The 14,660-nt window shown below is 45.9% G+C and overlaps 2 protein-coding genes across 2 annotated transcripts; both read left to right on the forward strand.

The window, feature by feature from the left end:
* The first annotated feature begins 8,083 nt into the window (after window positions 1–8,083).
* LOC117136380 (fork head domain-containing protein FD3) lies at window positions 8,084–10,742 on the forward strand. The gene is made up of 2 exons (XM_033297271.1): window positions 8,084–8,871; window positions 9,232–10,742. The coding sequence occupies exons 1-2, from the start codon at window positions 8,519–8,521 to the stop codon at window positions 10,247–10,249; spliced, it is 1,371 nt and encodes a 456-aa protein (XP_033153162.1). The 5' UTR covers window positions 8,084–8,518; the 3' UTR covers window positions 10,250–10,742.
* Window positions 10,743–11,108: 366 nt separating this feature from the next.
* LOC117137747 lies at window positions 11,109–14,369 on the forward strand. Its single transcript, XM_033299331.1, has 6 exons — window positions 11,109–11,896; window positions 11,979–12,172; window positions 12,267–12,429; window positions 13,358–13,466; window positions 13,544–13,725; window positions 13,913–14,369. Exons 1-6 carry the CDS (start codon window positions 11,833–11,835, stop codon window positions 13,990–13,992), a joined length of 792 nt encoding a protein of 263 aa, XP_033155222.1. The 5' UTR covers window positions 11,109–11,832; the 3' UTR covers window positions 13,993–14,369.
* The last annotated feature ends 291 nt before the right edge of the window (window positions 14,370–14,660 follow it).

Raw genomic sequence — 14,660 nt, forward strand, 5'->3', positions numbered from 1 at the left:
GAGAGTGGGAGTGAGAGCGATGGGAGTGGAACGTCAACGACTGCCAAACGATGTTGGAAATTAATTTCATAATAAAAAAGCGTAAGGAAACCCATTTGATAAAACAATTTCCTTTTTGCCTCCCAACAGTCATGTTTTGTTAGTAAAGTAAATTCAAAAGAGAGCACAGCGAAAATATGGCAATGAGCTTAACGCTGCCGCCCCCTTTTCCCCCTCTCCCCCCAGCCCCGCCCCGCCCTCTCCCCGTCCCTCGCGGCCTCTGCAGCTGCCGACGTCGCTGCTCGCCAGAGCTTGCGCTCCGATTGGCTCTCTGACCGCAGGCCACGCCCCTGCAATGGCTGCTTTGTGCCGTGTCCTTTTCGGCTGTTCTGCTCTCTGTTTCTCTCGCTCTCTCTCTCTCTCTCTTTCTCTTTGTCCGCTCCTGCAGAAGTCGCGCTGCTGCGGCGCAGTCGGCGCATGGTTGTTGCGGGGATTTAGTTAACTGAAGTGATTTTCCACTGTTGGCTGTCACACAGGCAAACACACCCATACACATACACCCACTCGTCCTTATGTAAGTGGCCACACGTGTCTGTGTGTGTGTGTGTGCAGGCGAATCCGTTGTTGACTTGTTCTCGTGTTGTACTTACATGCAGTTATATCAAATTGCTAATAATCGTTTAGCAGGCACTTCAGACTGCGTCCTGGAAATGAATAAAAATTACAGTTTTCTGCGCAAAAACACTTGAGGCAACGATTCGGATTTGGAATAATATGGAAATTGCACAGGACCTGCGGAGCTGGGTAATAAGGAAAGCCACAAAACCACAACTGAAAATGGATTACCGGACTTTCCGGGGGGAAAACTCTTCCATCGCAGAACGGAACTATTGGTAACACTAATTAAGGGCTATAATAGAAGCTGCCTCCTCCTAATGGTTTCTTTTACATACGCGTATATTAAATTTAATATATGGCGGCCTTTTTCATCCACAGGATAAACCAGATATACATAAATAAAATGGCCATAAATATAATGTATATCGAAAAGCTTACAAGGAAACATTATTTTTAACCAATTGTATCAATATATTCGTATTAATAATATACACTTCTGAAATGTTTGTTACAGAAATCCAAATTTGTGGAAACGCTTGTGTATGGAAACGTTTTAATTTTAATGCATACTTCCTTTTATTATAACTGTACTTGTTAAGTAAAAGGTTATTTAATATTCCCTGAAAAGTATGTAACAGGTAGAACGCAGTGTTTCGGATTCTATTAAGTATATATATTCTTCATTAGGCCCTCTAGCCGATTTAATCTAGCCATATCCGTACGTTTGTCTGTCCGTCCAGGCTTCTATTTGGCATACGTTCATATCCATCGCATTTTCACTAGCTGAGCTGAGCGGCTAACTGATAGGCGAGAGAGTTCTCTCTTCCTTTACCCTTCCATAAAAAGTATTATTAAAGGAAACTCTTATATAGATATTGGGACTTTATTCCTAAATATATAGTTAATAGATTCTGTATTAATATATAATTTTCCCTTAAATATACCAATCTATCAAAGATGTAATCGGTGGTAATGCCTAGTTGCGTATCCCAAGTATCTGAGAACTAATAATCGGTATCGAGAGGCGCAACAGGCGTGCTCCTCCGGCTAAGATACACAAAACAAAAAGGGGGCCAGCCGACAGGAGAGGCAAACCAACTGAATATTCTCACGACATTTAAGGACATCTGCAAACAATTACGCCCGTACATGTGTATCCAGCTCGAGTTCGAACTCAGAGCACGGAACACCAAACTCCGAACTCCGAACTTCCAACTCGGCCGGAATGACGCACGGAATGCCCGCAGGGGCGGGGATTATAGATATTTGTGTTTACTACGGCTGTACATATAATGTCCTCATAACTTTTAGTACGTGAACGTGATAGAGCAAATAATGGTGCCCACATGACCGCCAGGACTGCAGGACACCGAGCCACCACTTGCAGTTCCGGCGATCCGAGAACAGGGGAACGGGACTTACTGGATTACGCGCACCGCCCAACATTAAAACTCAATTTGAATGACAACGCGTAAGCAAATAATTGTCCTTTTGCGACCCGCCAGTGTCCTCGTTCTTCACTTGAAAGTTTGCTCTCCACACGGTAGTAAGTTATTCAAATATTGAGTTTTTCAACTCGCTCCAAGCGGGCGACCTGAACCCGAACCGAACCACCCTCCGATCTGATCCGCAAATGTGCGCTGGATTCTGAGTCCTTCGACCCCTCCTCCTCCTCCTCCGGTTCCCGCTTCTCGCAACCTCGAAATCCCATTCGCTTCCCTTTGTTTGAGTTGGGCTCGGTTCACTCCTCTAAATACATCTGATTTGTTTACCATGGCCCGAGGCCGGCCGTAGATCTTAAGCTGCATGTAAATGCGTTAAATTAAATTTCAAACGCTTGTACTCCAGCTGAAGGACAATGACAATCAAATGGCTGAATGGGTGCTGCGCTCTTATTGAGTGGGTAGTGGCTGACGATTTTGATTTAGTGCTCATCCGGCTGGCGACCTAATGCGATTATGGGAATACAGATTTGCCGCCTGCCTGTGGAGACAGGCCAAGAAGAAAGTGGAAAGTGGGAACTCTTCCCAACATCTATTGCAAGGTATGACTAAGAATGATGATGTGGTATGGAAACGTCTATAAACTAATTAATCCTTCTCCTTATTATACTTGATATATATTCAGTAAAAGATAAAACAAGGCCGAATAGCCTCGGTTTTGGGTAAACAAATCAAACTTTCCCAGCTGCTGCTCCTTGGCAAGGAGATTGCATATTCAATATTGTTGATTCTGGACACTGATAGCTCTGCGATGCCATTCCGCACGTGTTCGCACTTCGCGGTCCGTGGGCCACGTGTTAACTTGATTGTGATGTCCTCATCAGAGCAGGCAAATATTTGTTGTTCGCATTTTATTTGCAGCGCAAATTGGTAATATCTACGGGACTCCATTCCGGGTGTCCATATCCATATCCGGGCATTGTGCCCTGTATTTTCTTCTCATTTGTCGCCATGTCGCCCACACGGCTTTGATCTAACAAATTGATTTACACTAACGATTGTTTAATGAAATTCCACATTCCGCACCTCCTCATCCACCCCTGCGAGCTGTGTCCTGGTGGGAAGTGTAAATTACCCGACACCCGGATCCATCGAGGACTCATCCACGTGCCACACGTGCCCCCGAAAACAACCGAGCAGCCGTGTCTTGCACCATCCTTCAGTTTTCCACTTGCAACTTTTCACCATTTGATTTAAATTGGTTTGATTTAAATTGGTTTCGCTCAAGAGTCGCTCTGTGTGATTTGTTATCCCTTTTGCGGATGTTTGTCATGGTTACGGATGAGCAACTAATAAAGAATTCCAGCATCCCGGACTTATTGAAAACGGTGCGAAGGAGATGGGGTTTTCCCCATACGCACTGTAACTACTATAGTAGATATTTACCAAAAAGAAGTATCTTTGAAAGAGGAGCTACCTAAAAAACACCTTACTTCATATTTTAAAACCACATATTTTCAAAGCAAAAAAAAAACCGCAGCAGATGTTTTAGTTTCCACGCCGATTTCATTTGGCCTACATGGGGTCCTAGGCTCAATCATCCCAAGCAATTTGTGCAAATCCCTTCTCATTTTGACTTCATAATCCTCGCAACCAAAACAAATAGACGATTATCTTTCACGGCTTGTGCGTGACCACGATGAAAGGGGGAAAGGCTTCTGAATGGTTATTACCAACTGTCCAAATTGCTGGAGATTGCTGCCACGCCCCAACAGTTAAGAGAGCAAAAGCCAAAGTGGGAAACCAATCCCATATTCAGAGAGTTTGGCTTTCGTGGCATACGGACAAGTGACAATCATCCCACTTAATTGAATTCTGCGCTGCATAATAAATCAACTTAATGCGATCCAAGTACCCAGTCGAGTTCCTCGCGGATGCGAAGCCATTCAAAATGGAGAGCAGGGAAATCCTTTGGCTGCGGTTATAGGTGGCTCGAGCAGATCCAGCGGCAAATAAACAACAATAACACACGATGCCCACTTTTCCACCCGCCCAGTAATTTCCACACTTGTGCTGACACATTGAAAGGGCTTTGGGTTTTATTTATGAATTGAGAAATTGACGTCCTCTGCCGAGCGGAGTGGAGTGGAGTGGACTGGGTTCCCGAGGAGGCTTAGGCACACGGTGCTCGATTTTTATTGCCGCCAAACAAGAGGCTTAGGCACAGGCATCACCACCACTACCACCGCCACCACCACCATCATCATCGTCATCATCATCCACATCAAATGAACAAAACTGAATGAAATGAGCCACGAAACATTGGTGTGTGGCACTTGCTGTTTGTCCCAACCCTCCGGTAGAAAAAAGCCTGGATAAATCGAGAGTGAAATATTCCAGCTCGTCCGGAGGATTGCGATCCGGGTGCGGGGCAGCGAGGAGGGTTAAATCGAATCCATTGTTGTGCTTGCCACTTGTTGGCAGGTTGGAGAACGGAGATCCCGAAACAGAATTTGCGGCTGCAGTTGTGCAATTTGCTCGCTGCCTGCTGTGATTTTTCCCATTGTCCTGGGCAATCCTGGGGTGGCTTGCCCGCTGATTCTCGACGTCCTTGTCCATCAAATTGAGCGTCACTCAAGTATTCAAGTGCCTGTATGTGTATCTCCCACGACCAGAGCCCCAGCCTGACTTGTTTTCTGCGCCTCAGATACTTCAAAGATTTAATAATCACATAAGAAGTGAAGCTATTAAACCTGCCATCCCTCTGCGTCCCCGAACTTCTTACGCGGCCTCAAGTGTTTGCCTTTGCGATCCAGCAGGTGCCACCGACCCTCAGATGCCGTCCACCGATGCAGGATGCGACAGGATGCGCCATCTCAAGCGCAAATTAGTGGGGATCCCCTTCGTCAGATGTACACTTGCCGAAGGACATAAACACTTTCTTAAATTAGGAATTATTGGAAATGTCGTACAGGTGCTGAAATATATACTAATTTCGATATATATAGATAATGCATTATAATATTAATATAATAAATAATAATAATTAGATGCTGCCTTAGCCATTTTGATTTACTTGAATATCAAATGAAGCATATTAGATCTCCTACGACCTGTTTTTGTTCCCAGTGCAGAATGAAGGCGGACCATCTCGATGGTGGCTAGCAACTGTGTCCTTTGTTTGAGCCGAAAGTGGCGATTGTCCTTGCCGAATCCTTGCAGTCAAAGCAATTCAAGTGTCAAATCTTTTATTTGCCTTTTGCAGATTTCGCAATAAAAATTTGTATTGTCAAAGTCTGGGCTCAGCCAAGCCAGAGACCAATCCCGAATCGGTATCCGCAGTCCTTCCCCCTCCTGCCCACCGAGCGCTCCGTTTCATCCGCTTGGCATATCCTTTGCCGGCTTGCTTGTGTGCAATAAATTTGCTGACAAAAGAGGGATTATTGCTGGATCATGCCGCTGTTGCTGCATGTTGCTGCAGCGCGGGATGAGGACGAAGGATATTCATGTAGATATATATAGAGCAAGGAGATGGAGCTAGCGGTGAGGCTGAGCAGGATGTGCTCCTGGTGGCTGGTTCCTGTCAGCGTGCATTCCTCGGCGTTATTGTTTGGCCATAAGTTAATTGTTCCCCTGCGAAAGCTTCAATGCACCGCATCCTTACGCTCAACTGGCCGCCCGAGTCCTTCGTCCGGACTCCTGCCGTGCTAAGGCGGCGATTAACCGTTGTCTGACAGGGAACATGGATACGGCTGTGACCACGGATTGGCCCGGGATAGTGGCTGCAGGAGGCGGGGTCGGATGTGCCTAGTTGGAATCGTTTAATTGCCATGGAAACTATTGAGCAGGCGGATAAGTAATGAAAAGTGGATTGAAAGAGCAAATATTTTCGATATACTAGAAGCAACTCGCGGGGGATAAAGTGGGCTAAAGTTTTTGAGGAGCACTGGGTGCTATAGATAGATTATCCTCTATGCATGGTGAGCTATATTGTTGTTAACCATTCTACCGATACAGTTACACATATATGAATGCTGACTCTAGTCGGAATTAACTACCAATTGTTGTTACTAGAGAGTATACATGCAATAAAGACTTAAATATTTGAAATAAATATTCATTTTCAATTAGCATTTTCCAGTAATTGGGTACGTTTTTGCTTGATTTACCTGTTTATAAAGTTCCGAAACATTTTAAGCGTGAGCTTCGAAAAACTTGATTACATTTTGTGTCCGACCAATTTCATTTGGCTGCAATGAAATGTTCTGTTTGCTCATAAAAAGACAAGGAAAAGCCTCAATAAATTTTCCGCCTCGAAATTGTGGAGCAGGCAGAGCGGAAAAGACCCCATGTAAGTATATACACCCTTCTATTTATGCCCCCTGATAATACCAACACTACTAAGCGGGATAAAGATACATACCGATGGCCGATGCCACGCCCCTAAAAATCTGGCCAAAAAATCATTGATTCGTAAGTGTAACAATGGGTAAAAGGGGGAAGGAATTGGGAAATGGGGATTTGGGGGTGGCAAAGCTAAAATAGAATAATGAAAACGATGCCAAGAGTGAAAGAAGCGACATCAATATTGTCCTGAATGCGAAGATGGCGGCCCTTATTGTATTTGTGTCTGTTTCCATGCATCTGTGTGTGTGAGTGAGTGTTTGGCTGTGTGTGGGTAACTTCCGCAAAACTGGAAAACTAATTTGAACAAAGTACAACAAATAAAAGTGACTACTGAATGTTTAATTTGAAAAGGGAAGGCTCCAAACACTGAATGCCGAACAACAACAATGGCTACAACAACAATGTCTAACAACTGGAGAACAAAAACAGCGAAAATGAAAAAGAGAAATAGTACAAAACTCACTTGGATACAAGTACAAATGCAGCAAACACATGTACGTCCAGCCCCCTCCCCACCACCCACTCTACTGCTCTCTCTCTCTTACTCTAGTAGCCCCCAATGCGCTCTGAGGATGTTGGCGAAAATGGCGCTTTCAATTCCCTCTCACTTCCACACCCAAATAAAATATACGGAAAGAAACCCAATATTCTCTATATAATACGTATTACGTACTGTATTGGTGTAACTTTATATTTTATTTCGGTATTTTTTTGCATTGCTAAAATGACATAACTGTTCATTGAATTTTTAGTTTTTTAAGATGTATTAATTATGTACTATTATATATTTAATTTAATCGTTCTTCGAAAAAACCAATTAAATGTATCCAATAAAAATCCATTATACTAATCTAACTGTAAAGAAAAGGCGCTATAACTTCGTTACTTAACTTAAGTAGTATATGTGGAATTTAGAATTTTTATCAAACACATAATTAGATTCTATGCCTTTTTTCTTTCTGTGCATAGGAGCAGAGGGCTGGGAATGAGATTGCGAGCCCGAGAGAAACCAAGAAACGTCGACATACGGTTAGAAAAACATTCGCACATAAAAATGCCAACATTTGAAGCATAACATTTGGGGCAGAGGAGCAGAGTGGATGGTGGCCAGGCGAGGGCGCGGACGAGGGAGGGTCGCGGGGGAAAAGGACGCCTGCCTCCATGTGGCTGACATAATGAAACATTATTAAGAGCCACGACGTCAAAGCGGCAAAAGGTATCTAAATTTGCGCAAAATGTTTATCCCCCCGCACCACCGCGTGCGTTGGCTTCTGCAGTCGCTGCCAATTTGCCGCCGCTTGGAGAGAGGAAAACACAAATATCGCATTTACAGCCAGGGCTCTCCACCATTTTGTAAGGACTCGCAGCGAGTGGGAGAGGGATGGCACGAGCGAGTTCGCATAGATTGGTTCGCAGCATATCAACCCATCCCCCGCTAGAAAGAGAGGTCTGGCCGGGCTCTCTTGCTCTCTCTTCCACTGCTGCGATGCTGTCGGGGCGCAGCCAGGATGCTGCCAGGATGCCGTCAGGATGCTCTGCCCGCGCCGACGGCGACGTCGGCAGTAGAATCACAGTTATTCGAGATACGAAAACACAGCAACGGCGACACAAAAGCTCAGGGAAACGTCAGCGGCAGCGGCAATGGCAGCGGTTTTTCATAAATAAATGTTTGAGTTATGTAGAAAAACATTTTGGGCGAGAAGATTTTCGTTTTCGTTGCGATTCAGTTAACATTTGGCCAGCGGATTCCGCCTTCAACGGACACGACGACGGACTAGGCGCTAGCCAACTTTCCACTTTCCACACCACTGCTGGCCATATGTACAGTTTATCCTGGCAGCTAAACCGGAAACGACGGTGACAGCAAACGGTTAACGGAAGCGGAAACAAAAAAGAAAATATCAAATTCCAAGTTGAATCGAAAAGCATATGCAAATGCCAAGTGAAGCAAGTGAAACGCCAAAACGAACACAGTTCCTGAGCAAAATAGTTAAATAACAGTGTTGCGTCCTCTAAATTAAGTGAGTTCGATTCGCGGACTCAAATAGACTACAGTGTATACCCGCTAAGACATGCACACCAGCACGGATCCCATGCACACTCTGCACGACAGCGTCTCCCTCTCGCCGCCGCTCATCAAAAGTTCCAGAGGCGGATCCTCCGGCGGCAACGGACTCGGATGCAGTGCCTCCTCGCGGGCTGCCGCCGCAGATGCCATGTCTATGGGCTGCGACGACAGCGACATCGAGCCGTCGTCCATGGGCGGAAGTGGTGCCGCCGGCGGCAACGGAGACGGCTCGGGATCCTCGGGTGGTCCCCTGGTAAAGCCACCATACTCCTACATAGCCCTAATCACTATGGCCATTCTCCAGTCGCCGCACAAGAAGCTCACGCTCAGCGGGATCTGCGATTTCATCATGTCGCGGTGAGTGTTTCTATTAGGCTTCAATATGTTACCAGAAAGTTAATATTCTTGAATGGAGAACAAATAGTTCGACTTTTTACAAGTTAAAAAAAGTTATGTAAACATCAGAAAAAAAGGAGCATGAAATGAGTTATTTGTAAAGACGATTGTAGTATTCTTATTTAATTTAAAATTTAAATTTAAATTGAAAACAAAGAAAAGAAGAGACATTCAGTGCTTTTACCAAATTTCAAATAATATAAATTATAAAATGTGATATTTTATTTAGTTATTGCAATATAAGTGATCTAGACAAGCTTACAAATTCTTCCAAAAAAATCATCAAAAAAAAGTTAAATAACTTGTGCAATTTACTTGTAGCTTTCCATACTACAAGGACAAATTCCCCGCCTGGCAGAACTCCATCCGGCACAATCTCAGCCTGAACGACTGCTTCATAAAGGTGCCCCGCGAACCGGGAAATCCCGGAAAGGGCAACTTCTGGACGCTGGACCCGCTGGCTGAGGACATGTTCGACAACGGCAGTTTCCTGCGCCGGCGGAAGCGCTACAAACGGGCTCCCACCATGCAACGCTTTTCGTTTCCGGCGGTCTTTGGCACGCTGTCTCCATTTTGGATCCGCAAGCCCGTGCCCCTCGTGCCAGTGCACTTCAATGTGCCCAACTTTAATGGGAGCAGGGACTTCGACGTAGTCCACAATCCGGCGGATGTCTTTGACTCAGCGCTGCGCGCGGACAAGAAGTTCAACTTCTTTGCGAATGCCGAGGCATCCTTCTACCAGGGAAGTCAGTCGGGGGACAAGTTCGACCGGCTGCCCTTCATGAATCGTGCTCGAGGAGCGGATGCCCTGGATGCTTTACCGCACAGCAGTGGCTCCGGAGGAGGAGTAGGCGGGGGATCCGAGAGCAGCCGTGGCTCCAAGTACAAAAGCCCCTACGCCTTCGATGTGGCGACTGTGGCCAGTGCTGCGGGCATTCCCGGCCACAGGGATTACGCAGAACGACTGTCCGTCGGCGGTGGTTACATGGATCTTAATGTGTACAACGACGATGCGGACACAGAGGCCGATGCGGAAGCCGAGGGAGATGACGACTCCTGCGAGGACAAGATCGACGTGGAGAGCGGCAATGAGCAGGAGGACTCACATATCTCGGACTCGGTGGACAGCGCCTGTACAAATCGCCTGGATGCGCCGCCGGATGCGCTGATCTTTGAGGCTTCTGCCGAGGCGTCCGACTCCAGTCCAAGGAGACGCTTCGATAGCGAGCCCCTGGTCCTGCGGACCAGCAAACAGAGCAGCGCCAAGGATTTCCGCATCGAGACGCTGATTGGCCATCACCTGCATCGCGGTGGCAGCCAGGAGGAGGCCAGCGACTAGGCGGGATACCTACTCGCGTGTACCAATTGGCTTGTGTACAGTCCATTGAACGGTGATTTCAGTTTCGATCTAAGCACGTTTTAACACTCCACTAACACCACCACCAGCACCCCCCAGGAATCCAATCCGAGCAGCAAGTAGTGATCAGTAGATGTATCCGTAGGATGTAGGAGCCAGCACACGAGTTTTTAAATGCGACCAAATCGAAGTCAACGCTATAGTTGCCAGTCCACTTACGTACTATACATATATCTGCGCGTAATATCTATGTAAATCTGAAGCATCGCACGTCTATAGCATACTTTTAACGCGAATTCTTGGGGTCTGGACTCGGGATTCCTCCAGGTTCTAGACCTATATCTACCATGCAAGTACTAATCATGTGTATGTGTGTGCGTGTGCGTCTGCGTGTAACTGTAACACATCCAAGCAAGAGGAACACTATTAACTATAAATTAGAATAAGAATTTTGCTGATGTTATTGAAAATTGAATAAACAACAACATAATAATAGTTTACACGTATAAGGCATACATGTTTGACTGGTAGGTACTGAAATACGTGTTAACTAAATATTAATTTTTAACCTTATTGATACCTGTAATATTGTATTATTTTTATAATTATAATAGAGGTGTGTTGATGTAGATGTGGCCACTCACTTCCTTGTAATAATGTCCTTAAAGGGAACCCTTTTTGACGTTTTGTTACCTTTTGTTTTCAATAAAACACCCCGAGTTATTTGAATTTACCGCCCAGCAAACCTGTCCAGGTGTGGCACCCCTGCCTGGAAATCAGTTCAGCTTTAGCGCCTGCGCAGTGACCATCGCTCAGCTGATTTGGCGCAGGACGCAGTTGTGCCGCCATAGAACGCCGTGGAGTTCGGCGCTACCAAACGAAAGCTCCGCTCTCCCACGAGCGTCCCGTTGGCTTCCAGTGTTAAAACATGAAAAGCTGCGCCTGGCAGCGGGGGACAACAGTGTGCCGCCGAAGATACCAACACCAACTATTGGTATCCGCCAGCAGAACTCACGCGCTACGCCGAGAGTACGAACTCCACTTTTGGCACAGTTCGCCCCCGCGGACTCCATTCCGCACGCACACACTATCGCAGCCGTAGATGTTCGTGTATGTGGGCTGCAAAAAGTCGATTTTTCGCTAACAAAAAGTGTCCTGTCCTGTGTGGGCAAAACTTTAAATGGCCCGGGCCATAAAAGGAGATTGCCATAGTTGCGACTTGCAGTGGGAGATGTCCTGCGAGGAGCTGCTGCGTCCGCGGTGCTGAGCTCGTTGGGCCGAGAAAAGTTTGTGCCAGTCAGTGCCCGTATCCCCAGAAAAAAGCATCCCCCTGCCATTCCGCTGCTGTGATGAGATTGGTGATAATGAGTGCAACCAAAGGCCCCCATGTATCCACATAAAAGCACAAGCCGAAAACAGACAACACCACGATAAGTAGAAACGTCCAACCACCACAGAAGTATTCACTGCCACGCACAACGACGGCGCGTCCCCGCGGAACGGGAGGATCACGAGCGACAGGATCTGGAGTGCCCAGCGACGCCGGGGCAAACTAGTCGGCCGTCATGGCGGGCTGGCGAGGACGAGGGCTACGCGCCACCCTGCTGGCCGTGCTCGCGTTACTCTCGGGTGAGCAGTTCCCGCATACATCCTTTTCGGGTTCCTCCAAACTAATCCTGTACTCCTCCTACTCCGCCTCCATTCCGCACAGTCACCCACTCGGTGCGCATCACCAACCTGCGGGTGCCACGCACCTACACGCTGTTCCGGGACCACGAACCCGATCCTCTGGTGCTCGACTGCGAGGTGGAGATCGGGCCGCGGGAGCAGGGATTCGTCCTCAAGTGGCTGTTCAACAACCACTCCATCTACCAGTGGATACCATCGGTCAAGGGGTTCGCCATGGTGAGTCACTCGGGGTCTTTGGTCGCACCGAATTAATTAAGATTAATCGAACCCTGTCTTTGTCTTCGATTTGTTCTTGTTCTTGCGCCTGTAGGGCTTCATGAAGTCGAAGATAGACACCAAAATATTCACTATGGAGGGCAGTCCCGGTGTTATATCGATAAAGAATCCCGACTGGAACATGACGGGGGAGTACACCTGTGCGGTGCAGACCTTCGAGTCCACGGATAAGCGGAGTGCCCGCCTGCAAATAATCGGTGGGTGTCACGACCACAGCGCAAAGAAAAAGGATCGGCGGTGAAAGATGTGCGGTGGCGATGGGAATGGGAATGGGTAGCAGGTTGGGAAGGGGATTTTGCAGGTGCTGGTGGGGGTCGAAAGGTCTAAGGTGGTGGTTCTGCCTCTGGTTCTGCCGGGTAACCTGCCCACTTGCCCTCACCCGCCCCCATCTTGACTTGGCCCCCGCCACCAGGGTGTTTGCATAGGTGTTCTCGGGTCGGTGTTTACACAGGGAGACAAAAATTATGATTTATGTACTTTAAAGCCATTAACAAAAGCCGAGAAAGCCTTACTCTAATGCGCTGGCCTTTATTCGCCCCACTATTAGCATTCATTCTCTCGAATATCATTTTGTGCCGAAGCCATTCTAATTTAAAATTTAAAATTAAAAAAAACGCACTGGATATATATATATTCTATTATATTTCAAGATGTGTTGAAGACCATTTAATATTACCTTATATTTTTTTTTAAAGCAACTTTCCTAGCTAGAGTACTGACTATAACTGTGGCTCGAATATTTTAATCTTAGTTAGTAGCTGAGTTTGTTTTCAGTGCTGTAGGACACCTGTAATTGGCTTAGTCAGAGCGTGCCCAATCGAGGTCCCCTCATAAATGCTAGGGTCAGTAGTTTTTTTGCCAGTGCAGGTGCTGGGCGCCGTCTGTGTGGCACGTGTGATTCGCTTTCATATTTGCATGCGTGTCATGTGGCAGTCTCTGCGGTGTCCGGAACCACGGCTTGTTTGTGCTGTTTTGTGCTTTTCTTTGGGACACTGTTTTGCTTGGTATTGTTTTGTTTCGTTGTTTAGTTTGACACTTGATTAATTCTCACGACTTTTTGTCTTTTGGCTCCTGTCTGCCGGCTACACCACACTCCCTTCGTCCAATCCGCTCCGATTGCGACAGTTCCTGAATCGGATTTCATGCTGGAAGCGCGGATGAGCGGCTCGCGTATGGACGTGGACATCATGTGTGCGGTCCAGCACGTCTTCCCGCAACCCATGCTGTCTGTCATGTAAGAGGATCCACTGTCAACGGCCATTGGGGCCGTTGAAATCGAATAGCGCACGGAACTAATCGTTCCCTCCGCAGGTTTGACACCCACATACTGGACTCGGTGCTGACGCAGTTGGACCAGGACCCCAGTGGCCTCTACAGCATGACCGTTCGCACCCGCATTCCTAGAGATCAACTCGAGTCCCCCACCCCGATCACCTGTGCGTTCATCCTAGTTGGCACCAACTACACCAAGCGCCGGGAGACTATTTTCTATGGTAAGTACAGGTAAGCCTGGATACACTTTGCTTATAAGGACAAGTTATTCATTCATGCATCATATCATCGAAGTAGTAAGCTAGATTTGTTTGAAATTATATACATCTGTCCATTTCTCCGTCCACCTCGAAAACTCATAGAAAATCTAGTTTTAAAGTTATCATTATAATATTTTCTACTTTACAGATAAGGCCTCAACTATACAACGCAAGTGGACAACGGTCGCCGTAGTCATGTCCATCGCATCCTTAGCTCTAAGCAGTTAGTTTGGTAGTGTCCTTTTTATGTAGGCTACATTCGTTTTTATGTTTGGACTAGGAACTTTGATACTCCTTAATTTTTAATAGACTTTTAACGGATAAACGTAATTTTTTGCGGTATTTTTAAAAAAAAGCGCTTATTTTGTACATGCATGTATTTGTAAGGATAACGAAACACAAAACAAAAACAAACACCACAATGCGTAAGCAAACGAACCCATAAAGACAAAAAGGACAACAGTAAAGCATAACAAGAAATTCTTGTATTCATATATTTACCACATAAATAAAATATATATGATAGTTATATACGATGTATAGGTCTAATTGAGTACAGAAACGCTAATAAAAAATACGAAAAGAAACATTAAAAGTGCATTAAACCAACCGCCTTCGTCGTCGTTTTTCTTTGCTAAAAAACTAAACAAATTTTAAATTGTATTTTTATTGTAAAATTACACTGTAGACCTTGGACTCAAGTAATATAATAAAAAAAAAGTCTCCGCAGGACTAATTAAAGCACAATTACTTTTGCTTATGACATCTATGGATTGGTTCAAAAAAACTTTTCTTTTAAAATATCGTTTTAATCATGTGGGAGTTACAAATCACACAGTATATTTGTTAACATAAATTTTTATTATTTTGGCCACTAGTCAAAGGCTAATATGCTT

This window comes from Drosophila mauritiana, chromosome 2R, assembly GCF_004382145.1.
Source record: "Drosophila mauritiana strain mau12 chromosome 2R, ASM438214v1, whole genome shotgun sequence".
Lineage (NCBI taxonomy): Eukaryota > Metazoa > Arthropoda > Insecta > Diptera > Drosophilidae > Drosophila > Drosophila mauritiana.

Coding starts and splice junctions, on each gene's coding strand:
- LOC117137747 (XM_033299331.1), top strand. CDS start 11,833: ATGGCGGGCTGGCGAGGACGAGGGCTACGCGCCACCCTGCTGGCCGTG. Junction 12,430..13,357: donor TGCCCGCCTGCAAATAATCG/GTGGGTGTCACG, acceptor CGATTGCGACAG/TTCCTGAATCGGATTTCATG. Junction 13,467..13,543: donor CAACCCATGCTGTCTGTCAT/GTAAGAGGATCC, acceptor TTCCCTCCGCAG/GTTTGACACCCACATACTGG.
- LOC117136380 (XM_033297271.1), top strand. CDS start 8,519: ATGCACACCAGCACGGATCCCATGCACACTCTGCACGACAGCGTCTCC. Junction 8,872..9,231: donor TGCGATTTCATCATGTCGCG/GTGAGTGTTTCT, acceptor ATTTACTTGTAG/CTTTCCATACTACAAGGACA.